General features: G+C 40.3%; 1 protein-coding gene across 1 annotated transcript in view; it reads left to right on the top strand.

Annotated features, from left to right (window-relative positions):
- Positions 1-24,459, top strand: part of ripor3 (RIPOR family member 3) — a 107,456-nt gene that overhangs the window by 38,945 nt on the left and 44,052 nt on the right. The window contains exons 2-11 of the mRNA XM_036571586.1: positions 3,722-3,830; positions 8,832-8,981; positions 12,256-12,334; positions 14,507-14,530; positions 14,655-14,708; positions 15,530-15,679; positions 18,832-18,895; positions 19,128-19,171; positions 20,591-20,716; positions 23,990-24,135. Of these exons, the coding sequence (XP_036427479.1) occupies positions 3,733-3,830; positions 8,832-8,981; positions 12,256-12,334; positions 14,507-14,530; positions 14,655-14,708; positions 15,530-15,679; positions 18,832-18,895; positions 19,128-19,171; positions 20,591-20,716; positions 23,990-24,135 (935 nt within the window). The 5' untranslated portion in view covers positions 3,722-3,732. The remainder of the gene's footprint in view (positions 1-3,721; positions 3,831-8,831; positions 8,982-12,255; positions 12,335-14,506; positions 14,531-14,654; positions 14,709-15,529; positions 15,680-18,831; positions 18,896-19,127; positions 19,172-20,590; positions 20,717-23,989; positions 24,136-24,459) is intronic.

The following is a 24,459-nucleotide window of genomic DNA, read 5'->3' as shown; positions in this document are numbered from 1 at the left end:
TTCCATGCACACTGCTCATAAACTGTGAGCTTGGGCTTGCACGCCAGTTTAGTACAGAACACGTGAGCAAAATGCTCAAATTTGCAGCTGAAAGTGACTCAGTGCGTCCCTGTTTGGATGCAGGCCGGGCCCAGATCAACTCTAGGAGTCGTTTAATGCTGGTGGTTTTACTCTGAGTGCTGATAGCTGTTGTCATATGACTGTCCTCCCCAAAACTCCCCCCCCCGACACTATCGCCCCGACACTGTCCCCCAACACTGTCCCCCTGCTGAAGAACTCAGAGCACCCCGCACGTTGCTGTTCTTCCTCCTGTAGGAAACAGAAGTTGAGTTATTGCTCTGGAGAGAGAGAGAGAGACGCTTCTGCGTTCTCCATTAAAACCTGTATGCCCATTCTCTCTCCCTCTCCTCCTCTCATCCGTCCTGTTTTCCTCTTCCTCTGTCCCTCTCTGCCTCTCTCTCTCTATCCTGTGTGCCTCCACAGGCTCCAGCAAGTGTTAAAGACATATTCAGGGCCTGTGCATAACATCTGTGCAATGCACAGGCTCTTATAATGACAACGACAACAATAATATTACTACTAATAACAATGATAAAAATAGTCTTCATTTATGTAGCATTGAAGTTGTACCATCACAGGATAATAAAACACTGGAAAAGTGAAACCACTGGAAAGCTAAACCTTTACAGTTAGAAAATGTGATTTGACTGGGTGCTTGGTTGTTCAGTGACCTGTGTGATGAGTGTTAAAGTGATAGAAGGACCAAAAATCAAATTTACAGTCATCACTTCACCCTAAATGGAATCAATCCTCCGAGACATGTTTGGTGTCTGAGGTTTGGATTGGAGCCATGAGGCAATTGGACTTTCTGACACTATATCATATTGCGGCGTTTCAGAAGGGGCTTTAGGGGTGTGGTATGCAAAGCTGCACTGCACCCCCCACCCTTTACTGAAAATGGCAGTTGTTGTTATAGTTGCTGTTGTTGTTGTTCATTATTTTAGTTGAGTGCGCTTTACTGTGTCAGGCTGTGGGTTTAGTTAAACTGGGTTGAGTGGGAAAGTTCTATGGCTAGGAGCTCGACCATTTTTAAGGTGCACTTTTTTTTTTGCTGGTGTAAATAAAAAAACACTTTTCGCAGCAGAAATAACGGCCTCTTCTAGCCTTCTACGCTGACGACACAATACGTTATCGATAAAAAATTGACACATAAATATGTCACATAACAAAAAACAGTAGTAGCAGCTAAAGATGCACCGATACAGGGATTCCAGGCCGATGCCGATATCTGATGTTTTCCGTGTACATCTGACGGTACCGATGTAGACGCCGATTACGAATATTCAAATGTGCTTACATCATTATAACGCTGTTGTCGGAAGAAAACCTTATATCTACATTTTTTGATGTTTTTCAGTTTTTTACATAATTTGAAAATCCCTGTTGCTCTGTACATTGTGTGTAAATTTCATGATGAACGGACCAAAAGAAACGGCACAAAATGACTCAGAAAGAATTCTGGTTCCATTGACTTACATTAAAAGTAAAGTAGGTTTTTTCCTTCCCCTGTAAAGTTACCATGTTGGAGGTTTTCTACCAACAACAGCGATAAATTTTAATCAGTCTGAGAAGAAACAGTGAGTCACCAGTGGTCATACAGTGTCAGTGTTAGAGATTACTGAATGATGATGATACTGATGAGTTAGCACCATGCTAACTTTGCAGCTAAGGGAGGGGAGTAAATTTCTTCATCAAAGAACTGCTTTAAAGAAAGATTATGAGTGGAGCAGGAGACGCAATGAGATGTTCTGAAATGGAGGTAGGAAGACAAAAGAGAGAGGAATTATAGTTGAGGCTGGCATTACGCGACCACTGTTAAAGATCGGGGGAAGTGGACATGATGACCCTCAGGAATGTGTGCATGTGTTTGTGTGTGTGTGAGTCATGTGTGCACACATGACAAAGAATGACTGTGTGTAGGAGGTTAAAGATTGGATCCAGACCTGCCTTGAGAGAAAAGAGGTGGAACGTCTGAGCATCTCTGCTGTGCCTTTTCAGAATTAAATAACATTTATGTTTGCAGCTTTTTGGCAGACGGTCTAATCCAGAGCGACTTACAATTTGATGATTTTACACAGGTAGGTGAAGGGAGTGTTAGGAGTCTTGCCCAAGGACTCTTATTGGTATAGTGTAGAGTGTTTACCCAGGCAGGGGACTGAACCCCAGTCTACAGTGTAGAAGGCAGAGGTGTTACCCACCACACTATACTGACCAACACTGATCAGGCATAGCATTATGACCACCTCCTTGTTCCTACGCTCCATTTTATCAGCTCCACTTACTATATAGGTGCACTTTGTAGTTCTACAGTTACAGACTGTAGTCCATCTGTTTCTCTGATACTTTGTTAGCCCCCTTTTACCCTGTTCTTCAGTGGTCAGGACCCCCATGGACCCTCACAGAGCAGGTACTATTTGGGTGGTGGATCATTCTCAGCACTGCAGTAACACTGACGTGGTGGTGGTGTGTTAGTGTGCGTTGTGCTGGTCTGAGTGGATCAGACACAGCAGTGCTGCTGGCATTTTTAAACACTGTGTCCACTCACTGTCCACTCTATTAGGCACTCCTACCTTGTCAGTCCGCCTTGTAGTCCGCCATCTGCTGCCGCACAGTTTGTGTTGGTCATCCTCTAGTCCTTCATCAGTGGTCACAGGACGCTGCCCACAGGTTGCTGTTGGCTGGATGTTTTTGGTTGGTGGACTGTTCTCAGTCCAGCAGTGACACTGAGATGTTTAAAAACTCCAGCAGCACTGCTGTGTCTGATCCACTCAGACCAGCACAGCACACACTAACACACCACCACCACGTCAGTGAGGGGGGTGTGGGGGGGTATTCGATTTAGTAAGTTTTTCAATAGAACTGAGTTGGTATGTGCCCTGTGATGGACGAGCGAGCTGTCCAGGGTGTTTCCTGCCTTCTGCCCAATAAGCACTGTGAGAGGCTCCAGCACCCCCCTAACAATCACTTGGAAGACCTGGTCGACACCAAAACTGCCCCATCAGATAAACAGCACTTAAAGCTTTCATCTCTGAGAGAGAGGAGAAAATCAAGCTGCTTCAGATCTGAAACAACCCCTGGAGGATAAGCGGCTTAGATAGAATAAACGAACGAATTAATGATTAATGAATGAATTGTTTTTTTCTTGTTTATACCAAAAGTCTTTCAGCACACAGGGGGCTCACCCTATTCACCCTGATGGTAGATCCAGCCATGCACTGCAAAATATGGTATCTTGACAAGTGAAGTGATCTGAAATCTAGTCGATATATCTAATATTTCCCATTTTGTGCACTTATTACAGGATTTTCTAGCTCATTTTTAGACGTTGTTTACTTGTTTTGGGTAATTTTATCAAGTAAATTTTATTTTTAAAACAAGCAAAATTATCTGAAAATATAGTGAAATAATTTTAATAAATAAAAATACTCAAAATAAGTAAAAAATATTTGGAAATAAGTTAAACAATCTTAAATTAAGCTTTTTAAATGTTCTTTCAAGTGACACTTCCTGTAGCTGCACCCCTGCTGTGTCTGCTTGACTGCACAAACAACTACAGCAGAGAACAAAAAGCCAAACTGCCTCAGTTTTCCCTGAAGTATCAGAGCCGGTGATGACCAGACAAGGTCAGTTTGTGACTGTTTGCCCTGTGTTTGTGTTTCAGGTGGAGAGGGGATGTCGGTGAAGCTGCGATTCGATTGTCCAGCTGAAGGTGGGATGGTGCAGAGGAGTCGCTCCTTCACTGGAGTCAATACGCTCAGTGGCCGGCGCAGGTCAGTGTGTGTGTGTGTGTGTGTTGGTAAATGAAGATGCGCTGAGAGACCGCAGCTGGGTTTGACATCAGCCCGTCTTCCTCTGTACAGCATATGTGCATGCGTGGTCACTGGAATACGGAAAATAATACCCATCCCCCACAACTGTTCACAGAAATATCATCATGCTAACACACTTCACAATTCATCTACAGTCCAGTGTGAAAGTCAAAGCCAGTCCAGCACCAGTTCTTCATTTTTACAGGAGATATCTGTGAGATTAGATATAAGATAATCCACTTGCATAATAAAGGAGAAAGACAAAGTAAAAAAGTGAAAAACAGAGGTTTCCAAAACTGATTAGAAGCTACAGAGAAAATGTGTCTCCTATCCTAACAACCACCTGGAAGACCTGGTAGACACCAAAACTGCCCCCATCAGATAAACAGCACTTAAAGCTTTCATCTCTGAGAGAGAGGAGAAAATCAAGCTGCTTCAGATCTGAAAACATCCACAGGTGTTTCTGTCCATCCTTCCACTGTGAGAAGACGACTCAGCGCTGTGGGTCTGAAAGGATGTGTAGCTGTCAAGAAGAACCTCACTGAGAAAAGGAGACGGACACATCAAACAAAAGCTGAACGATGGACTGACCACCCCAGAGTCCAGACCTCAACACCACTGAATGTGTTTGATTACTTCAGAAAATGATCAACCAGCTTCTAAGACTGAACTTTGGAGGTGTGTCTGCAGATTCTTTGAGAAAAAAGTCTGAAAAGTACAGAAATGAATAATTAGTACAGGAGTACCTTTGTAGCTGCTGTGTGTGAGGTTAGACATGCTTTACAGAACGCTGGTAAAAATCATATTCAATCTAATCTTTATAGGAAGTTCTGGCAATTTGACGTCTATTTTAGCAACTCCTTAAGGTGGTTACTTCCACTCGTACATACTAAGCTCCGCTGCTTTAGAGAGACCTATAAACCCCAAATTAGGCTAAAGTTTAAACAAATTTCAAATCGCAACAAAATTGCAATTGGTGGTGGATCATTTAAACTGGAAACTCAACAATATTTAGCAAACCTAACCTTTAATCTAGATTCATTAGGTTTAATGGGATTTTTACCAGTGTCCTGTAAAGCTTGTCCATCCTCACAACAGTAGTTATGATAGAACTTGTTTGTGGACGTAGCGTGGAGCGGTCACTTAGCTCGGTTTGTGGTTGTATTCTAATAAGAAATGTATTCCTTTCAAGGACAGAAATGTCAGTGTTGTTACACAATGAGCACAGTTATTTGTAGAAGAGAGTCTCGAGATGATGTTGAGGTTGAACTCCTTCGGGTCTGCACTGACCACTGACCGCTTACATAACATGCAGCTGCTCCTGTGAGTTTGTGTGTTATGATATTGAAACTCTCTCAAAGTGTCTCTCCATGCTTTCATATTAGTATGCAATTAACCCCTCCAACCAGGAATTATTGTTTTGGTACATATTATCCAGTGACTACAGCACATTTAAAAAAAAAACATAGCCTAATTTCCTCTGCTATTGGTCCATTTGTGTGAAAAACAGTCTCTTCCAGCTTCTCTTTGTCCCTCAGGGTGAAACGGGTTGCTTTTGTTCCTGTGCCTATAAGATTGCTATATGTAAATGAGCTTTATTCTGATTGGATGCCCTGTACTGTGCATTGTTTAAAGAGCAGTCTGAAGTGAAACACTCCTTATAACTTCAGTGTGAGTGGGCGGGGCTAAACTGCTGTAGGCTGAGTAAGTGGATATATGTAAATGTGTTGGTTTTTGTGACATCACAAAAATAATGGCTAGAACAATAACTGGAAAGCTCTTTTCATGTTCAGAGTGTGGCCGTGTTTTGTCAGCTGTCGAGGTGTTAGAAAAAAGCCCAGACTAGTTTTAGGGGGGGAGAGGGGCACAACCTAACATATTTCGTTTTTTGGCACAATACGTTAAAAAACTTCAGTTTTAGTTGGAATGATCATGTCTTCATACATCTCTGCTACAAAAAAACACTGAAACTTTGTTTCCAGCTCCTAACGTTCATGTACAATTCCACCCAAAATGATGGGAGGTGCAGTGTTCCAGTTTAGCCCATGGGTGGGTTCACTGTAACAGACAGAGGGTCAGAAAAGTCTAGAAAAGTCTGCTAGAAAAGTCTGATCAATCAGTGCAAACAGAGTTAATTCAATAGAATTCTATGTTGTAAGAAACAAATATATTTTCCAGCCGTACTGCACTACATATTATCATCTATAAGACAGACAGACGGATCAGTCGTTATATATGAACACTGACATGAGACTGTGTGTCAAACAATGACAGATTTATTTTTGTCCAGTAAATAAAAACATCAAATATCAGTAAAATATGAACATTGTTTCTGAATAACTACAGCTTTACCAGCTCATTATGTCAATTTCATTCATATACTTATTAAACAAAAAGACTGAATGTCCTTTATTGGTCTTTGTGTACTGAAGGTGTCTGAGCTGTAAGGCTGTGTAAGAACTAACCCCACAGTGCGGAGGCTGGACTGAAGCCCAGCTGCACTTGCTGTGAGCTCGTCAGCTGCTTCTAAACGGTGCTGCGCTGTAGGAAACAAGGTGGAGATTAAAGTGATATGAGGCTGGATTTTGTGATTCACACAAACAGCTCAGTAACCAAAAAATGACTTACATGCCCTCAAAACACTCTTTGGCTCAGATTTCTTTACAACGCTGACCAATCGCTCTGAATTTTGGTGGGAGACTGCGGCTGGGAAATGTGGTAATGTGGTCAGAAGCTCATGCTGCTTGACCCTCTATAACAACATTAAAAGTTGGTTAAACTGTGCCTTGTGTTAGGTTGCTCCCCACACTCCCCTACTCCATGTTGAATAAGTGCCTAGAGAGAAAGCATCCTAGATATTGATTGGTCAGCTGTGGAGGACATACGGCACACTTTTGTGAGTGCTTAACAAAAAAGTTGTTGATTTTTTTTTTATCTTAAACCTCATTGGTTAAAAAATGGCAGAGCACCAGGCGAGAGCAGTGCTTTACAACTGCACTGTGTGTTTCTATATAGAAAACTATGAAAAGAAGTGTGCTGCTCAAAACGGTTCCATAAGGCACCAAAGAGGGTTCTACGATTGTTATGATGTCATGTTTTTAACAATACAAGAACCTATTTTGGCTGCCAATAAACACAAATTAAAAAAGCTTCTTTATGGGTTCTTTAGTAAAGAAAATGATGCTATGTAGAACCATGAACACTTAGAGAACCCTTTGCATGATTAAAGTGTTCTCTGCATCATGAAAGCGTTCTTCAGATTGATGGAGAATGTGTTTTATATGGTTTTATAAAGCATCAAAAATGGTTCTTCTATTGTTACAGGCTTGACACCTATATAGAACCATATACAACACAGTCTCCATCAATCAGAAGAACCGTTAAATGGTGCAAAGAACCCTTTAATCATGCAAAGGGTTGTTAGAGTGTTCGTGGTTCTGTATAGAACCATTTTCTTTACTACAGAGTCCTTGAAGAACTATCATTCTTAAGAGTGTCGACGCATTTTCAAAAAGGTTCTATGTAGAACCGTATACAACACATTGTCCAGCAATCTGAAGAACCATTTCACCATGCAAAGAACCATTTAAGCATGAAACGGTTTTATATAGAACTCATGGTTCTAAGAAGAACCATTGCCTTTACTAAAGAACTCTTAAAGAACCTTCTTTTTTAAGTGTGTCTTTTAATCAGTTTTATTTGTGTATTTTTCTCAGGTTGAAATTCAAGTCTTTAATCTGGGCTGCAAGTCATTTAAGGTTGCATCACAAGTCAGTTAAAGTGATTAGAGTCTGAGTCACTGACTCGTGTCCCCATCTCCACCTAAAGAAACCGTTTAAGTGCTAAAATGTTTGGATTGTTGCAGTTGCAGTGTTTTTATATGTGCCGTTCTAATTATGCAAGATAACAGAAGCATCTGCAAAGAATGTTTTCATATTTTCCCATGTGACCTGCATGATATCCGAACATGTTTTGGAAGTTTTTGCGTGTCTGTCGTGTTTCACTGAGGGGGCCCTGCGTTACAGCACATCAATAACATCTACATCACTGAGAGGCGGAATGTAAATCCTGCTCTGAATGCAAGAGCTGGTGTCATCTACTGACCCCCTGAGCCGCGCGCAGGAATGCATTTCCTGCAGAGAGGAGTTTATTTATGCTGTGGAGTCACTGAGTTCTTCACTCAGCGCTCGCATCTTCTGACAGGCCACGCTAGTCCAGAGAGATTTAGAGGAGTTTGGGGATTTCGCTGCAGATGGAGCTTTAATTCCTGACACACAAACATATTCTGATGTTATAACATACAATTCTCTTCTCTTCTCTTCTCTTCTCTCTCTCTCTTCTCTCTTCTTTTTTTCTCTTCTCCTCTCCTTTCTTCTCTTCTCTTTTCTCTTCTTCTCTTCTCTTCCCTCTTCTTCTCTTCTCTTTTCCTCTCCTTTCTTCTCTTCTCTTCTCTCTTCTTTTTTCTCTTCTCCTCTCCTTTCTTCTCTTCTCTTCTCTTTCTTTTTCTTCTCTTCTCTTCTCTTCTCTCTTCTTCTCTTCTCTTCTCTTCTCTCTTCTTCTCTTCTCTTTTCCTCTCCTTTCTTCTCTTCTCTTCTCTTTCCCTCTCTTCTCTTCTCTTCTGTCTTCTCTTCTCTTCTCTTCTCTTCTCTTCTCTTCTCTTCTCTTCTCTTCTCTTCTCTCTTCTTCTCTTTCCCTCTCTTCTCTTCTGTTCTCCTTTCTTCTCTTCTCTTCTCTTCTCCTTTCTTCTCTTCTCTTCTCTTTCCCTTTCTTCTCTTCTCCTTTCTTCTCTTCTCTTCTCTTCTCTTTCCCTCTCTTCTCTTCTCTTCTCTTCCCCTTTCTTCTCTTCTCTTTCCCTCTCTTCTCTTCTCTTTCCCTCTCTTCTCTTCTCTTCTCTTTCCCTTTCTTCTCTTCTCTTCTCTTCTCTTCTCTTCTCTTCTCTTCTCTTCTCTTCTCTGTTTAAAGGCTGTCTTCAACCCGTGGTTCTCTACGAACCAAAGCTCAGGCAGGGAAATCTCCCAGAATCCCCTCTTCTGCTCGGATGGTTGGCGGTATTTGGGGTCAGCAGCCTGAGCAGGTGGACAGAATCTTCCAGGCCTTACGGAAGGGGCTCAAGTATGTACCAATCATTATCTTCAAATAAACGGATTATTTTTACAAACTGGTTCAAAGTCACATTTACTGGACTGAGTGACCCTACACCCTAATTATGATTATTTTAATAAAATTAATGAATGTTCCATTTTGTCACTGCCAAAACAATCATAACTCTACCAAACTGTACCAAATGTGTCAGCTGTGACTGTTTCAGCGACAATTTTAGCTCATTTTGAGATGAAAAAAAAAAAGCATTGAACAGCTGTTCACACATAAAGTCATCATATTTTTAATTAAAACACTAAAAAGTTTACTTAATAGCACAAAATATGTGTTTCAGTACTGACAATTCTTAATGTTCCACACCGATTTTCAGAGTTTGGGACACATTTACTTCAAAACAATGGGATCTAACTGCTCACCATGTGGCCATGAGGGACAGGGATGCAGCCTCACTTCCTGCTCTAAAATACAGGGGTGTGGCTAAAATAAGGCTCCGCCCACAGACTAAAACCCTCTGTGTTTTGGTAGCGACATGAAAATGTGGGGCAGCATTTTTGTATTCAAAAATTAAAGTCCTGATAAATCTAAATCTTTCAACTTTAAAAGAAATCAAAAAGACCACTTAAATAAGAATGTAAAAAACGAATGGAAATCCCAATAAAAAAGGACTCTATAAATGATGACTTTGTACATTTTTGGCTTAATACTATCTCTTTTGATGCCTTAGATTTAAATATGGTCCCTTTTATTTCCTCTGTGTTTTGGTTCTAGTTAAACTCATTAAGAAACTGATGAGACTGAAAGGAAAAACATGTATGAAGTGTTAATGCAGTACAGTAAAAGGCAAAGTAGAGTTAGTTTGTATCCTGTTCACACATGGTCTCTGGAAGAAGCAGAGATAATACTGATATAGTTATTAGAAGCAGAGCAGCAATTCTGTACAATCTAACATGACAGAACCAGCCAGACGTTCGCAGTAAAAAACGAGGAACGAGGCTTTACTTGTAAAGGGTTTGACAAGAAGTGTAGTCGGTGAACAGGTGTAGGTCAAATCCAAAAAAGACCAAAGACAGAAAAGAACAAACATTTCAAGGAAGTGATCAGGCGACCGGATCCAAAAAAAGGGCAAAGGCAAATAAGGCAAAAAATCAGAAAATCCAGAAGCACAGGCAGAACACAATAGAACGAAATAGCACGCAGGAAATGCTTAGTAGCTTCACTACACTGTTAGAAATAAAGGTTCTGTTCAGGTACATTTCTCGTTCAGCAAGGTACAAACAGTGTAGACGTTCCCTCAAAGGTACAACAGTGGTTTTAAGGTCTGATTGTGAACCTTAAATAAGTTTTTCCAGGTGAAAAGTTCGTATTTGTATCTTTTCATAACCGAATGTTTTAAACAGAACAGTAAAATAAAAGCCTGGAGACGAGACGGGGTGTGTGGAGTCAGTACAGCTTAGAACATATCATTTCAGTGGATTATGGTTCAGTTATGTTCCCTGACTAAAGGTACTGAGATGGAGCCTTGAGGGTCCCACCCCAGTGACAAGAGGGGGACTGCCCCAGAGACAGTTTAGGACCTTTTTTCTGAGAGTGTAGTAGAAGCAATACTTCGCAAAGAATCTAGTCTAAAGCCCAGGCTTATAAACTAAACTAAGGCTAGTCACATGACACACAAAGCAGGTGGAACAGATCAAAATTCAGGTGATTGTGAACGGTGATGGGTGGATTGCGGAGGTTCTACAGTCACATGATCTCACAGAGGATCCTGGGAAATGGAGTCTTTGGGTGAGTCGGAGCTTGAGAGATGCATGATCAGGGAACTTGTAGAGAGGAGAATTTCCACTCTGCTATGTCTTCAGGGTTTCTCAAACACTAGAGGGCGCTCCCGAGCGAGTCCAAAATGAATGGGTTAAGATGGAGCATTTGTGTAAAATCATAGTTTATAAATGATTAAACATTTTTAATGTAAAAGAATGCAATAATTTCCTGAACACAGAGCAGCATAAAACATTTTAACACCGCTCTTATATTTTTAAGAGCTTTTAAACTCGAGTTATAGGAGTTTAAAACAGCCCCTCATGTATGTTCACGATGTCAGTGAGTGCAAACAGCCAATGAGCTGCTCCGCTCGCCAACCAATCAGCACTCAGTAGCATTAATCTTAGCGTCCTGCTACCCAAAACCCTGTAGAATAAAGGAAACATACAGGTGATATTTCTTTGCTTTTTTAGTAAAATAAATCCTTCTGCTTTCTAAGATTAAAGGAAAGTTTTGGGCGAGTGATTAGAAACTATTTTAACTTTTTGTTTTTAGCCGTTTCGCTCCATTCACCCCTAGTCATTTAGGACTCCCTCACGGCGCCCTCTGCTGTTTTGCCGTCCTGTTTTTGATATAATGGGGGAAAAAGGATGTGGCCAGCCTCCTCATAAACCAGCTCTGGCGTAACATACAAACATACATTCAGACCAAAATTCAAATCAATAATAGTCTATTTTTGATATTGTAAACATGTGTTCAGTCAGAGTATCAGTAGAAGAATTCTGGGGTGTATTCCTATGTTTTGTTGCTCTAAATGGTCATAGACAATGAAATTTTGGCTCTGTTAGATCATTTTATTTTAATGTAGATACAGCTGTATACAAAATTTGGGCACCACTGATCAAACTCCAAGTTTTGTTAATTTTCCATACATAATTTAATACACAATTACTGTTTATTAGCTGAATTTGATATACTGGGTGAAAAACGAAGTATAAAATGTGGGATGTGCAAAAGTTATAGCACATTTTATATTTTTTATTTTATGTTTTTTTTTCAATATGTTAAACTCAGCAAGAAAAATAGAAATTGTGAGTAAATATTTTCAGAGAAATGCCATATTTAACTGTGTTTCTCTGTAGCCAATGTGTTTATTTATCTTCACTCAGAAAATCAGCAAAACATGTAATTTACCAAGGTGTGTTTGTTTGTATACAGATGTATGGGAGTGATAACAGCATTTAGAGATTGTATTACTTAATAAGAAGAGTAAAATCAAAAGCAGAATAAATTATTTTCTTCTTTCTGCATAAAGGGGTTAATAAGATCTTGAACCTGTGCAGTGAAAACTCTTAACCAAACTGTAAAGTCTAAAAATGGTCCACAGACAGAGCTGTAAGTAGGGACAACAAGCAGATGTGGGATGTTTAATTCATCAGTCTGTGCTTCTCCGAAGGTAGAGGCTGTGTTGAGTTCTATTTGCAGGTGTATTAGATGACATTAACAGATTATATTAACTGTTTGCTCTTAGGGAGTATCTGGAAGGACATCAGATGGAGCTGGACTTCCTCTCATCCCAGCAGAGAGACACTAAAAGGAACTCCAGACTGGTGAGGCAGACTTTATTTGAGTGCTCCAGCAAATTGTCCTGACTAATTTTTATCCTCTGTTCTTTTTGTGAGCTTTATTAATCTATCAGCAGTATTAGGAGTTACAGCTCTCACATTAGAACCGTCATCTCTCTCTAGGCACATGCTCTTTTTAGTCTTTGATTGTGGCAGGTTAGCATCATCAGATCACGGTCATCTGTACAGTCCAGACACTGTTTGTCACTCCTCAATGTAACTCGTATACATTGGAAGGAAACATATACACAAACACACAGCAGCAGCACATTACACAGAACTACAGAGTGCAGAGGAGTGCAGAATATACAATGAATACACCAGACAGTGAACACACAGGACAATAAATACACAGGACGATAAATACACAGGACAATAAATATACCAGACAGTGAACACACAGGACAATAAATACACAGGACAATAAATACACAGGACAATAAATACACAGGACAATAAATACTAGACAGGACAACAAAACAGTATTTGCAGCTCGGCGTCACATATATGTACATACACACATGCATATATATGGAGAGGGTCTAGATCAGTCCAGGCAGATGTTGGAGAGAATCTAGATTAGTCTAGCTGGATGTTGGAGAGGGTCTAAATCAGTCCAGGTGGTGTTGGAGAGGGTCTAGATTAGTCTAGCTGGATGTTGGAGAGGGTCTAGATCAGTCCAGGTGGATGTTGGAGAAGGCCTAGATCAGTTTAGGTGGATGCTGTAGAGGGTCTAGATTAGTCCCAGTGGATGTTGTAGAGAGTCTAGATCAGTTTAGGTGGATGTTGGAGAGAGTCTAGATCAGTTTAGGTGGATGTTGAAGAGGGACTAAATCAGTCCAGGCGGATGTTGGAGAGGATCTAGATCAGTTTAGGTGGATGTTGGAGAGAGTCTAGATCAGTTTAGGTGGATGCTGTAGAGGGTCTAGATTAGTCCCAGTGGATGTTGGAGAGAGTCTAGATCAGTTTAGGTGGATGTTGGAGAGGGACTAAATCAGTCCAGGCGGATGTTGGAGAGGATCTAGATCAGTTTAGGTGAATGTTGGAGAGAGTCTAGATCAGTTTAGGTGGATGTTGAAGAGGGACTAAATCAGTCCAGGCGGATGTTGGAGAGGATCTAGATCAGTTTAGGTGGATGTTGGAGAGAGTCTAGATCAGTTTAGGTGGATGTTGGAGAGGGACTAAATCAGTCCAGATGGTGTTGGAGAGAGTCTAGATCAGTTTAGGTGGATGTTGAAGAGGGACTAAATCAGTCCAGGTGGATGTTGGAGAGGATTTAGATCAGTTTAGGTGGATGTTGGAAAGGTCTAGATCAGTTTAGGTGGATGTTGGAGAGGGACTAAATCAGTCCAGATGGTGTTGGAGAGAGTCTAGATCAGTTTAGGTGGATGTTGAAGAGGGACTAAATCAGTCCAGGTGGATGTTGGAGAGGATTTAGATCAGTTTAGGTGGATGTTGGAAAGGTCTAGATCAGTTTAGGTGGATATTGGAGAGGGTCTAGATCAGTTTAGGTGGATGTTGGAAAGGTCTAGATCAGTTTAGGTGGATATTGGAGAGGGTCTAGATCAGTCCAGGTGGATGTTGGAGAGGGTCTAGATCAGTTTAGGTGGATGTTGGAGACAGTCTAGATCAGTTTAGGTGGATGTTGGAGACAGTCTAGATTTGTCCAGGTGGATGTTGGAGAGGGTCTAGATTAGTCCAGGTGGACATTGGAGAGGGTCTAGATTAGTCCAGGCAGATGTTGGAGAGGCACTCATTCAGTTCAGCTGGATGTTGGAGAGGGTCTAGATTAGTCCAGGTGTATGTCAGTACAGTGCATTCAGTAATCTGACCATCTCAGTAAAGAAGCAGTCTGGTGTTGGTGAAATGGATGCTCTGCCAGATGTCAGGAGAGTGAAGAGCCCATCAGAGAGGGGTCGTCCACAATGCTGGCAGCCTTGCGGATGCAGCGCTTGTGGTAGGAGGCATAGATGGTGTGTAAAGACACCTCAATGGTCTTCTCAGCCATCCTATAGGGTCGTAGGTTTGGAGACACTGCAGTTTCCGTGCCAGACAGTGAGACAACTGGTCAGGGCGCTCTCTACTGCCCCCTGTAGAATAATCAATTTCCACTATTTTAAACATGTAAAGTAATATATTTTCTTCTTTGTCTTCTAGGCTTTTTTCTATGACTTGGAGAAGGTGAGACTGACTTTGGTTCTGTAACGCACACATGTTAGAGATCTCTCAAAGTTTTGTCCCCCAGTTTGGCAAAGCTGGGTGTCAAATCCAATGAATAAATACATTTCTGTTTTTCTGACAACAGGAGATCAGAGCCCTGGAAAGATACATACGCCGGCTGGAGTTCCAAATTAGTAAGGTAATGCTGTCTAATTTGAACTCCTATTCAGCATTTGGGCTTTGATTACAGTCATTAATTATAGCTAGTTGTTAAATTATACACACGATTCAGGTTCTAAAATCTGATTGGTTGTTGGACAATGTTCTGTGTGGATGATTCTACCCAACTGGCTCAAAGGCAGTAACATTTGGGACTTTTAACTGATCTTGGACTTTAGTCCTTTTGCCCTGAGTGACTCTAAACCTATTTTATTAAAACTTATGATTGAACTTTCCATTTTGTTGCTACCAAAACAATCATAACTCTACCAAACTTTACCAAATGTTTCAGTAGTGACTGTTTCAGTGACACCTTTAGCTCAGAAACTCAGCCAGTACATGACCAGCAAACACAGCTTTGAACAGCTGTTCACACAGAAAATCATCATATTTATGATTAAAACACTAAAAAGTGCTGAACTGCAGAAAATATGATGATTCTCACGATTATATGACTAAAACTCTGTGTTTTGTGTCATTTAGTGACATGAAACTGAAAATTTTTGAACAATGTTTTTTTATTTAAAAATTAAACTCATGTTAAATCTAAATCTTTCAGCTTCACATCAAAAGAAATCTATACAATATATACATTGTAGCTCATTCAAAGCAATATTATGTGCATTTAATATTTATCACTGAAGTACTTTGTTGCTCCCAGAATGCCTATATGAGGATCTGACTCACTGTTTATTACATAACCCTTTGAAAGAGATTCAAACATATGTTCCCAGATATATTGTATCCTTGGACATGATCATACGGAATGGAAATGTATATGTTTGTTGTGGCTGGATACAGGTGGAAGAGCTGTATGAGACGTATTGTATCCAATGGCGACTGTGTCAGGGAGCAGTGAACATGAAGCGAGCGTTCTCCCTCTCTCCGTCCTCACGAGCGTCCAGAGAGAGTCTGCTGGAGCTCAGCCGCAACCACAGACACAGCCTGGAGGTACACATACACACATACATACAGCACATACATATAATATAGCATGTTTAAAGGAACAATGAAACCTATCTAGCAGTTTATTTTCTCTGCCATATGAAACCAAATCCCTGCCGATACGAGAGGGTCAGATATGCTCTACAGCAATGGAACGTTATTAAACTTTCTACCATAATATCAGAAACTAAGATTATAATGTTTTTCAGAATCACAGCTTTCTTAGATTATTCCAAAATGTTTAAGAAGCACTAGTAAACATTTCACCACAGGTATTATAGGGGGAGTAAAGCACAACACATTTTAGTTTTAATAAACTATTTCATCAAAATTCATATTTGTAGACAGGCAATGTTTTATACACAAAAAACACATTTATGTATACTAAACAGCCGACAGCAGTTTAGACTCACCCACTCATATAATAGGGAGTGTTTCAGCCTGATCTACTTGCATGACACAAGACAGCCAATCAGAAGAGAGCCATTTACATATATTAGCACAGTAACAAAATCAGCATCTTTAATTCCCAGGGATAAAGAGAGGATGCAAAATGGTCATGTGACTGTTTTTGGTACAAAAAATACACATAACATCATAAGTGGACTTAAAATACTTACCTAAAAGAGAAAATTGGAGGATATGGGCCCTTTAAAATTAGAAACAATTGGAGTTTTATATAGTGATATAGAATTAAAACTGGTAACTGTCCCATCTCTAATGCTGTACCATTTCCTACTGGACTGTAGAAGAAGGCTTTTAGCTCATGGGGACTCAGACTCGGATTTTCCAGTGAAGCTGCTTTGTGACAATGCCTGTTATAAAAAGCGCTACATAAATAAACCTTTAAACCTCAGAGAACATTGAGGGTGACCCTCATTTACAATGATGCCGAGTTGATACAGGAAAAGAGGATTGATGATGTGTAAGAACACATCAAATAATAAAAGTAGTAATGTAGTAATAAAAATGACTCAAATCAGGTAAGTATAAAAAAATGTAACATTAAAAATAAAAATACATAAAAACAGTAGAAAATATAAAACATTAATTAAAATGTAACTAAAAGGTGAAAGTTAATAAAATCAAAAGAAGATAAATAAAACAAAAGGAGGATAAGATCAAAAAAGGAAACTAAAATTAATTAAAATGACTGAAATAATAATAAAATAGTTAAAACAAGAATAAGAATACAAATAATAATAATAAATACACAAGTAAATAAATAAAAAATAAATAAAATAACTAAAATAATAAGATGTTAATAGTGACAATCAAGTAAAAGCAGGCAGAGTGGAGGTGGTTAGAGAGTCATAGTTTAAACTGACTGAGTGACCCAGTGAGCTGAGCTGTAGTGTTTCCTGTGAGTTCCAGGTTGCTGGTGCTCTGGAACTAAAGGCAGATTTTCCCAGTTCACTATGAATGAAGATCACTCTACAGAGCTAGGCTAGTATCAAAAGGAGGTATAAAGGGGCACACTTTATTCGGATGGTCCCCTATAGATGCTCTACAGATACCTAAATCACTAACGAACTTTCTGGTGATGTTCAGTTAATTATCAACAACATTGTGGTTATGGTCAGGGTTAGGAGTAGGTGTAGGTTTTGCCTTGAGGTTAAGGTTAAGCTTAGGGTTAGATTTAATAAAATCTTTCATACTAACTTGAAGTTCAGTTGTTTATTTAACAGATATGTAGTTGAATGTTACTTAAAGACAGACTGAGCATTTACAAAGCATCTACAGTGGACCATCCAAATAAAGTGTTGCCGTAAAAAGTTTCAGAGTCTGTTTCTGCAAATGATGTTTAAAGTTAACACATCAGACACATTGTGGAGGCAGAGGTTACGCAGCACTGCTGGAGCTGCCGTTTAGGATTCAGGTCATTTGAGGGCAAAGTCATTCATTTAAACACTCATGAAAAGAAAAACACACAGCGGCTTGTATACACAGTCAGACACGTGTTAGCCAGGTTGAGCATCAGCCTCAGTGACCTGGTAGAGTTACCTGTGTGGAGAAACTCCAGTCTAAACTGTCTGAGATGTATTTCATAACAGAGAAGAACACTATTATAGATATGAAGGGTTGGGCAAAATGGAGATGGCTGAATACTGAATACAGGGTCCTTTAGCAGAGCTCAGTAACGCTGAGATTAATAACTGATCACGTTGATTTATTAGTCTACTCAGGCTTTCAGCAGAGCTCAGTAACGCTGAGATTAATAACTGATCACATTGATTTATCAGTCTACTCAGGCTTTAGCAGAGCTCAGTAACGCTGAGATTAATAACCAATCACGTTGATTTATCAGTCTACTCAGGCTTTAGCAGAGCTCAGTAACACTGAGATTAATAACCGATCACATTGATTTATCAGTCTACTCAGGCTTTAGCAGAGCTCAGTAACACTGAGATTAATAACTGATCATATTGATTTATCAGTCTACTCAGGCTTTAGTAGGAACTTCGGGGTTTGTAAAGAAGCTGTTAATTGAGGTCCACTTTAGAGCTTGTCTAATAAGCATGTTTGCTACACGTTGTGCGCCGATTTTAAAAATTGTAAATAATGAATCATCTACTGTGTTCCTTTTAAAGATTATGTGTGTTTTTTTATCTTAGGGTGTAAGTACTCTAAAAGCTCCTAAAAATGTAAAAACCTGGACTGAATACAGATACAGACATTTTTTTTCATTTCATATATATTTATATTGACCTTGAGTTACTGTAAGAAAATAGGATGTAATTAAATATGGACTAAAATAGGCTATTGTAAAAAAAATCACTGTAAAATTACAGTAAATTACTGTAGTTCCATTACAGTAAATAACCACAGAAAACTGCAGACTGTGACTCCACTTTCAGCTGGACTGGATGCATTTTTACACGACTGTAAAAGTAAAGCAACTCAGCAACCAGTAATTTATTGTAAATTTATGTTTACAGTAAATTACTGTGTTATTACAGAAGATGTAATTAAGTAAATTGATTTCACAATAAAATAATGAATACAGCATTTTGGACTGAAAAATTACTGTTAATTATTGTGAGTTCCTGATAATAAATAACAATGATACCAGTTGTGTAATTTGAATTACTGGCTGTGAATATGGTGCTGCTATGTGCCGCCAGGTGGTCGAAGCTCAGCAGTGTTTGTGTTTGCAGGATATGTGTGCGATGGAGGGAGAGCTGGAGATCCTTCTGGGTGAACTGCAGATCAAAATGAAAGGTACAGATCACTTTCTCTCCTACAGACTGCATTTCTGAGCTTTTCCTGTTTAATACACAAAACTGTTTCTCCTCTCTCTCCTCCTCTCTCTATGTCTCTCTCTCTCTGTCTTTCTCTCTACTCTCTCTCCTTCTCTATTTCTCTCTCTCTTGCTCTCTACTCTCTTTCTCTCTCTCTCTCCTTCCCTCTCTCTTTCTCTCTCTCTCTCTCTCTCTCTCTCTCTCTCTGGCAGGGCTGATAGGCTTCGCTCGTCTGTGCCCGGGGGATCAGTATGAGGTCAGTGAATGCTCTCAGCAGTTTTGTGTAGGAGTTCTGTTTCTGGGTCACTTTTAGTTTTTAGTCCTCAGTTTTCTAAAACTCAGACTGATGGAAATCTTAATCTGCAGCAGCGCTGCAGCTCTGAGCTTCAGGTAAATGAGGAGGAGAATGCAGTTGGGACTCTCTGATGCCAAGACGAATCATAGAAACTCCCTATTTCATGAACTATTTGGATTATATGCTGTAGGCCAGGTTTCCAGTGACCTCACCGTCCCCTGTAAAGTGGAATGAGGTTGCAGGACCAGTCAGCCAGTCAGCCAGTCAGCGTAGACGACATACAGTTCAGTTTCCTCCACTGAATTTTCACAAATCCTAGATAATGAAGTGGTTAAGATGTAAACAGAGTCGTTCAGAGTGATTTGGTGTGAAACGCTTCGTTCTAAAGAAACTTAACAAAAACAAAAACTAACACAGTTTCATATATCCGCCTATTCAGCCAACAACTATTTAGACCCGCCCACTCACACTGAAGCTATAAGGGGTGATTTATCAGAGGACTTGTAGAGAGGAGAATATCCACTCTGTAATGTCTGCCCGGTTTTCTCAAACGCTAGAGGGCGCTCCCGAGCAAGTCCAAAATGAATGGGTTAAGATGGAGAATTTGAGCAAAATCATAGTTTATAAATGTTTAAACATCTTTAATGTAAAATAATTAATTCATTTCCTGAAGACAGAGCAGCATAACACATTTTAACACTGCTGTTATATTTTTAAGAGCTTTTAAACTTGAGTTATAGGAGTTTAAAGCAGCGCCTAATGTATGTTCATGATGTTTGTGAGCTCCGCTCGCCAGCCAATCAGCACTCAGTAGCAGTATTGTGAGCGTCCTGCTGCCCAAAACCCGTTTGCTGCAGAAAAACTTTTTTAGTGAAATCCATCCTTCTACTTTCTAAAATTAAAGGTGAGTTCTGGGCGAGTGATTAGAAACTATTTTAACTTTTTGGGCTCCATTCACTCCCATTCATAGAGGACTCACTCGCAGGCGCCCTCTGGCGTTTTGCCGTCATGTTTTTGATATAACGCTGGAAATAGGATGTGGCCAGACTTCTCATAAACCAGCTCTGGTTTATCCCAGACTGATTTTTGAGACACAGTAGAGGGCACCCAATCACAACAAAGCTCATTTACATATATCAGTCCTACATATATTTATATATATCATGTGTATATCCTACAAGGAACTCTCTTGTCTCGTTGTTCCTTATAATTTTTGTTACTGTGCCTTTAAGACATATATGTAAATGAGCTCTGTTCTGATTGGCTTGTGCCTCATTGTAGCAGCAGCATAAACTGAAACGCTTTAAGTGCAAACAGTGTGAGACCTTACTGTGCATACAGTACACATGCGCACTCAAACCGAGCTGGACCTCTGTGTAGGTGTTGATCCGGTTGGGCCGCCAGCGGTGGAGAATCAGGGGGCGGATCCAGACCGACGACAGACAGCTGTGGGACGAAGAGGAGATGGTCTTCCTCCCTCATATCCACGAGAACTTTGAGATCAAGGTGAGCGACACATTCACACAGACACCTGTTCAAACAGCGCGGCCTCTGAAGGCCGTCTGTGGGGACACGATGACAGAAAGGTCCCTTTTGTTCATGGCAGCGTCAGGTTTCATACGAGTCCTGAGTGAGAGATCTGGCAACCCTCTCTGGCAAATGCTGCGACACATTATGAAGGGATTTCCTGTTTAGTATAGATTCCATTCCTGGAACTGCAGATGGAAAGTGAACATTATACATTTATCTCCTCTTTTTCTGGCTCTGTAATGAAACATGAGTCAGCAATTTTTTTGCAGTCATACATGATTCTAAATCATGAATATGTGCGATTGTCTGCCATCATGCTCTGGGGAACAGTTACAGTCTGCTTCGTTTTTATAGAGTTTGGCAACACACTTATTAAAACATTCGGAGTGTCCTTCGTAGGACGCATGGGCCTCAGCTTCTATTTTGGGTGGCTGGTTATAGTTCTTTATCCTGAAAGCAGTAAACCACATATCAGTCTGAACAGTTAACCCTCTGTGGTCTGAGATCATTTCTTTGATTTGTTCATCTCTTCTTAAACTCTCCTTTAAAGGCTCTTCATATAACATGATCCTCATATGTTTCATATCTAAATGCTCCGTTATCTTCGTCACTACTTTCCAAAACCGCTGCAGCAGCTTCAGCAGCTGTAAACTCTCTGCACGCCGTTTCACACGAGTCTCCGATGTGGACTGAATGAAGAATGAAGGGTTTCCGGCGTGATGGTCAGTCCTTAGTGATTTCCTGAGTGTCCGTTGGTCAGTTTCACACAGAATGTAGACGGACACACGAATCCACCAGTTCCACACGGTGAGAGGCAGATGATGTGTATCTCAGCCCCTCTTCATAGGCTCATAACTCCGGATGTGAGTCTCGTATGATCTCGTGATAAGATGGAATGGAAAGGGCGACTCTACAGATTCAGGAAGTGTTTGAACTGGATTTCTGAGCTGGATCATCACAAAGATACAAACACAGATATAGAGATGCAGAATTTGATGTGCAGGTGAGTTTGTGGACCCCAGAGGGTTAAAGGGCTCATATTGTGAAAAAAAGAGAGTTTCTAAATGTACCGTTTGCTCTCCAGTCTATACAGACCGGAGGAAACTAAGCTGCACAACAGCCTGTCATTGTTTTTGTGATGTCACAAAAACCAACACCCATATATCCACTTATTTGGCCAACAGCAGTTTAGCCCCGCCCACTCACAGTGAAGTTATTAAGAGTGTTTCAGCCCAGACTGCTTTATGTGACACAGTAGAGGGCAGCCAATCACGATAAAGCTCATTTACATATATTAGCCTTAAAGAGCATATATCTGACACGGGACCATTTTCTGTTGTCTCTGTATGCCTTAATAATTTGTGTTACTATGCCTTTAAGACTGATGTATGTAAATGAGCTCTGTTCTGATTAGCTTGTGCCTCATTTTATCAGCAATGTGGACTGAAACACTCCTTATAACGTCACTGCGAAGGTGGAGGTTGGAAGGTGATCATGTAAAAAAGAATGTTTTTTCTACATAAAAACATACAAACATGGTTTCTCAGCTAAAGTGGATCTCAGGTTGAAGAAATTAAAAGAACCCTTTAAGCTGTTCTTAACAATGAATTGCTTTTGGAGAAGCCGGACGAAGCAAATCCCAAAAGTGAAGCCAAAAGATATCAGTCTACAAATCAGAGCAGAAACAGAAATAAACACAGTGTTTGAAGGAGGTTTTAATGGAGTGTTTCACTCAAAAATGCTACTCAGACTAAAAGTGAATTAAAGGCAGCAGTTACTGTGAACTACAGTCATTCATTTACATTCACTGCTGCTGCTGCTCACAGCATTACTGACCAAAGCATTCCTGCAGCTCACTGTGGCTGACCATAACAGTGCAGGAGTTTAGGGATGAATGAAAGAATAGGAGAAAGGAAAGAATGAAAAGAGACGAGAGAAAGAAAAAGAGAAAAGTAGTTAAAGAAAAGAAAGTAAGAAAGTAGTAAAAAAAGAAAGAAAGAAAGAAAGAAAAAAAAGAAAGAAAGAAAAAAAGAAGAGGAAAAAGAAAGCCCAACAAAGAGAGAGAAAGTAACGAGAAAAACCTACGATGAGAAAAAACTAACCAGTACTGCTACTGAGTGCTGATCGGTTAGCATTACTGCTACTGAGTGCTGATCGGTTAGCATTACTGCTACTGAGTGCTGATTGATTAGCATTACTGCTACTGAGCGCTGATTGGTTAGCATTACTGCTACTGAGAGCTGATTGTTTAGCATTACTGTTACTGAGTGCTGATTGGTTAGCATTACTGCTACTGAGAGCTGATTGTTTAGCATTACTGTTACTGAGTGCTGATTGGTTAGCATTACTGCTACTGAGCGCTGATTGGTTAGCATTACTGCTACTGAGCGCTGATTGGTTAGCATTACTGCTACTGAGAGCTGATTGGTTAGCATTACTGTTACTGAGTGCTGATTGGTTAGCATTACTGCTACTGAGTGCTGACTGGTTAGCATTACTGCTACTGAGCGCTGATTGGTTAGCATTACTGCTACTGAGCGCTGACTGGTTAGCATTACTGCTACTGAGAGCTGATTGGTTAGCATTACTGTTACTGAGCGCTGATTGGTTAGCATTATTGCTACTGAGTCCTGATTGGTTGGCACTGCTGCTGCTGAGTGCTGATTGAAAAGCGTTAAAACAGCAGTGTTTAAGTATTTTATGCTGTCCTGTGTTGAGAAAATGAGCAGATTTTTCTGTATAAAGAAATCCAGATCCAGCTTGGACTCTTTCAGGAGCGCCCTCTAGTGTCTGACTGACCTGGATGTCATGGTGAAACCTGGTTGTGTCAACAGTCTTGTATAACAGATGGATTACATTGCTGCCCAAGGCCCAGTTTGAACAATGAAAACTGAATTTTGAATTTTGTGCAAGTTCTGCCATTTGATTCAAGACTTATGTTTCTAGTTGTGGGTTAGTCAACAGCATTTTCCTTTCTTATATTTATCTAGATGTTAATAGAGTGTCCTGGTGTGCTATGGGGTGAAATGTTGGGTGAACGCATGGTTTCCTCTGCTTTGGGAAAGTGTATCAGGGCTGAATTTATACTTGTGTCTGATTATCATCCCCACATTTGACACAGCAGTTATCATTAGTTAGCAGTGGTTCCCATTTAGATCAAACGTTCCTTGCGCAGAATTCGGACACGTGAGTTTCATTTACTGTTTGGTCACACATTTGCAAATGAAAACATCTTGTGACCTCTTGTAGGTAACGGAAGTGAAGGGCTTGAGCTCCATCCTGGTCGGCATGGTAACGTGTAAGAGCGCAGACTTCTTCATGGCTCGTCCACAGCTGATGGTTGTTGACATTACGGAACTGGGAACCATCAAACTACAGCTGGAGGTGGTCTGGAAGTAAGTGGGGCCGCATACCTGCATGATATAACTCATCTGCCACACATATAAGATGTGTTTACAAGAAAGGCACGAGACGTTTCTTCAGCTTGGACCACTCAGGCTAATAAATCAGTGTTCGTTTAGATACTGTTATTTATTCTGTGACAATATCTCACAGTTGAAATGGCCTAAACAGCTTCAATAAGAGAAATTACACACTTTACAGATACATACAGGAATATTCTACAGTTATTTAAAAGTCACAGCCTACACAGTGCAGTTCGGCACATTATAAACCCTGTAATGAAAAAGGTGAGAGTGTTGCATTGTTGACCAATTCAA

Source organism: Colossoma macropomum, unplaced genomic scaffold (genome assembly GCF_904425465.1).
Source record: "Colossoma macropomum unplaced genomic scaffold, Colossoma_macropomum, whole genome shotgun sequence".
Lineage (NCBI taxonomy): Eukaryota > Metazoa > Chordata > Actinopteri > Characiformes > Serrasalmidae > Colossoma > Colossoma macropomum.
This window is presented reverse-complemented; position numbering and strand designations above follow the sequence as displayed.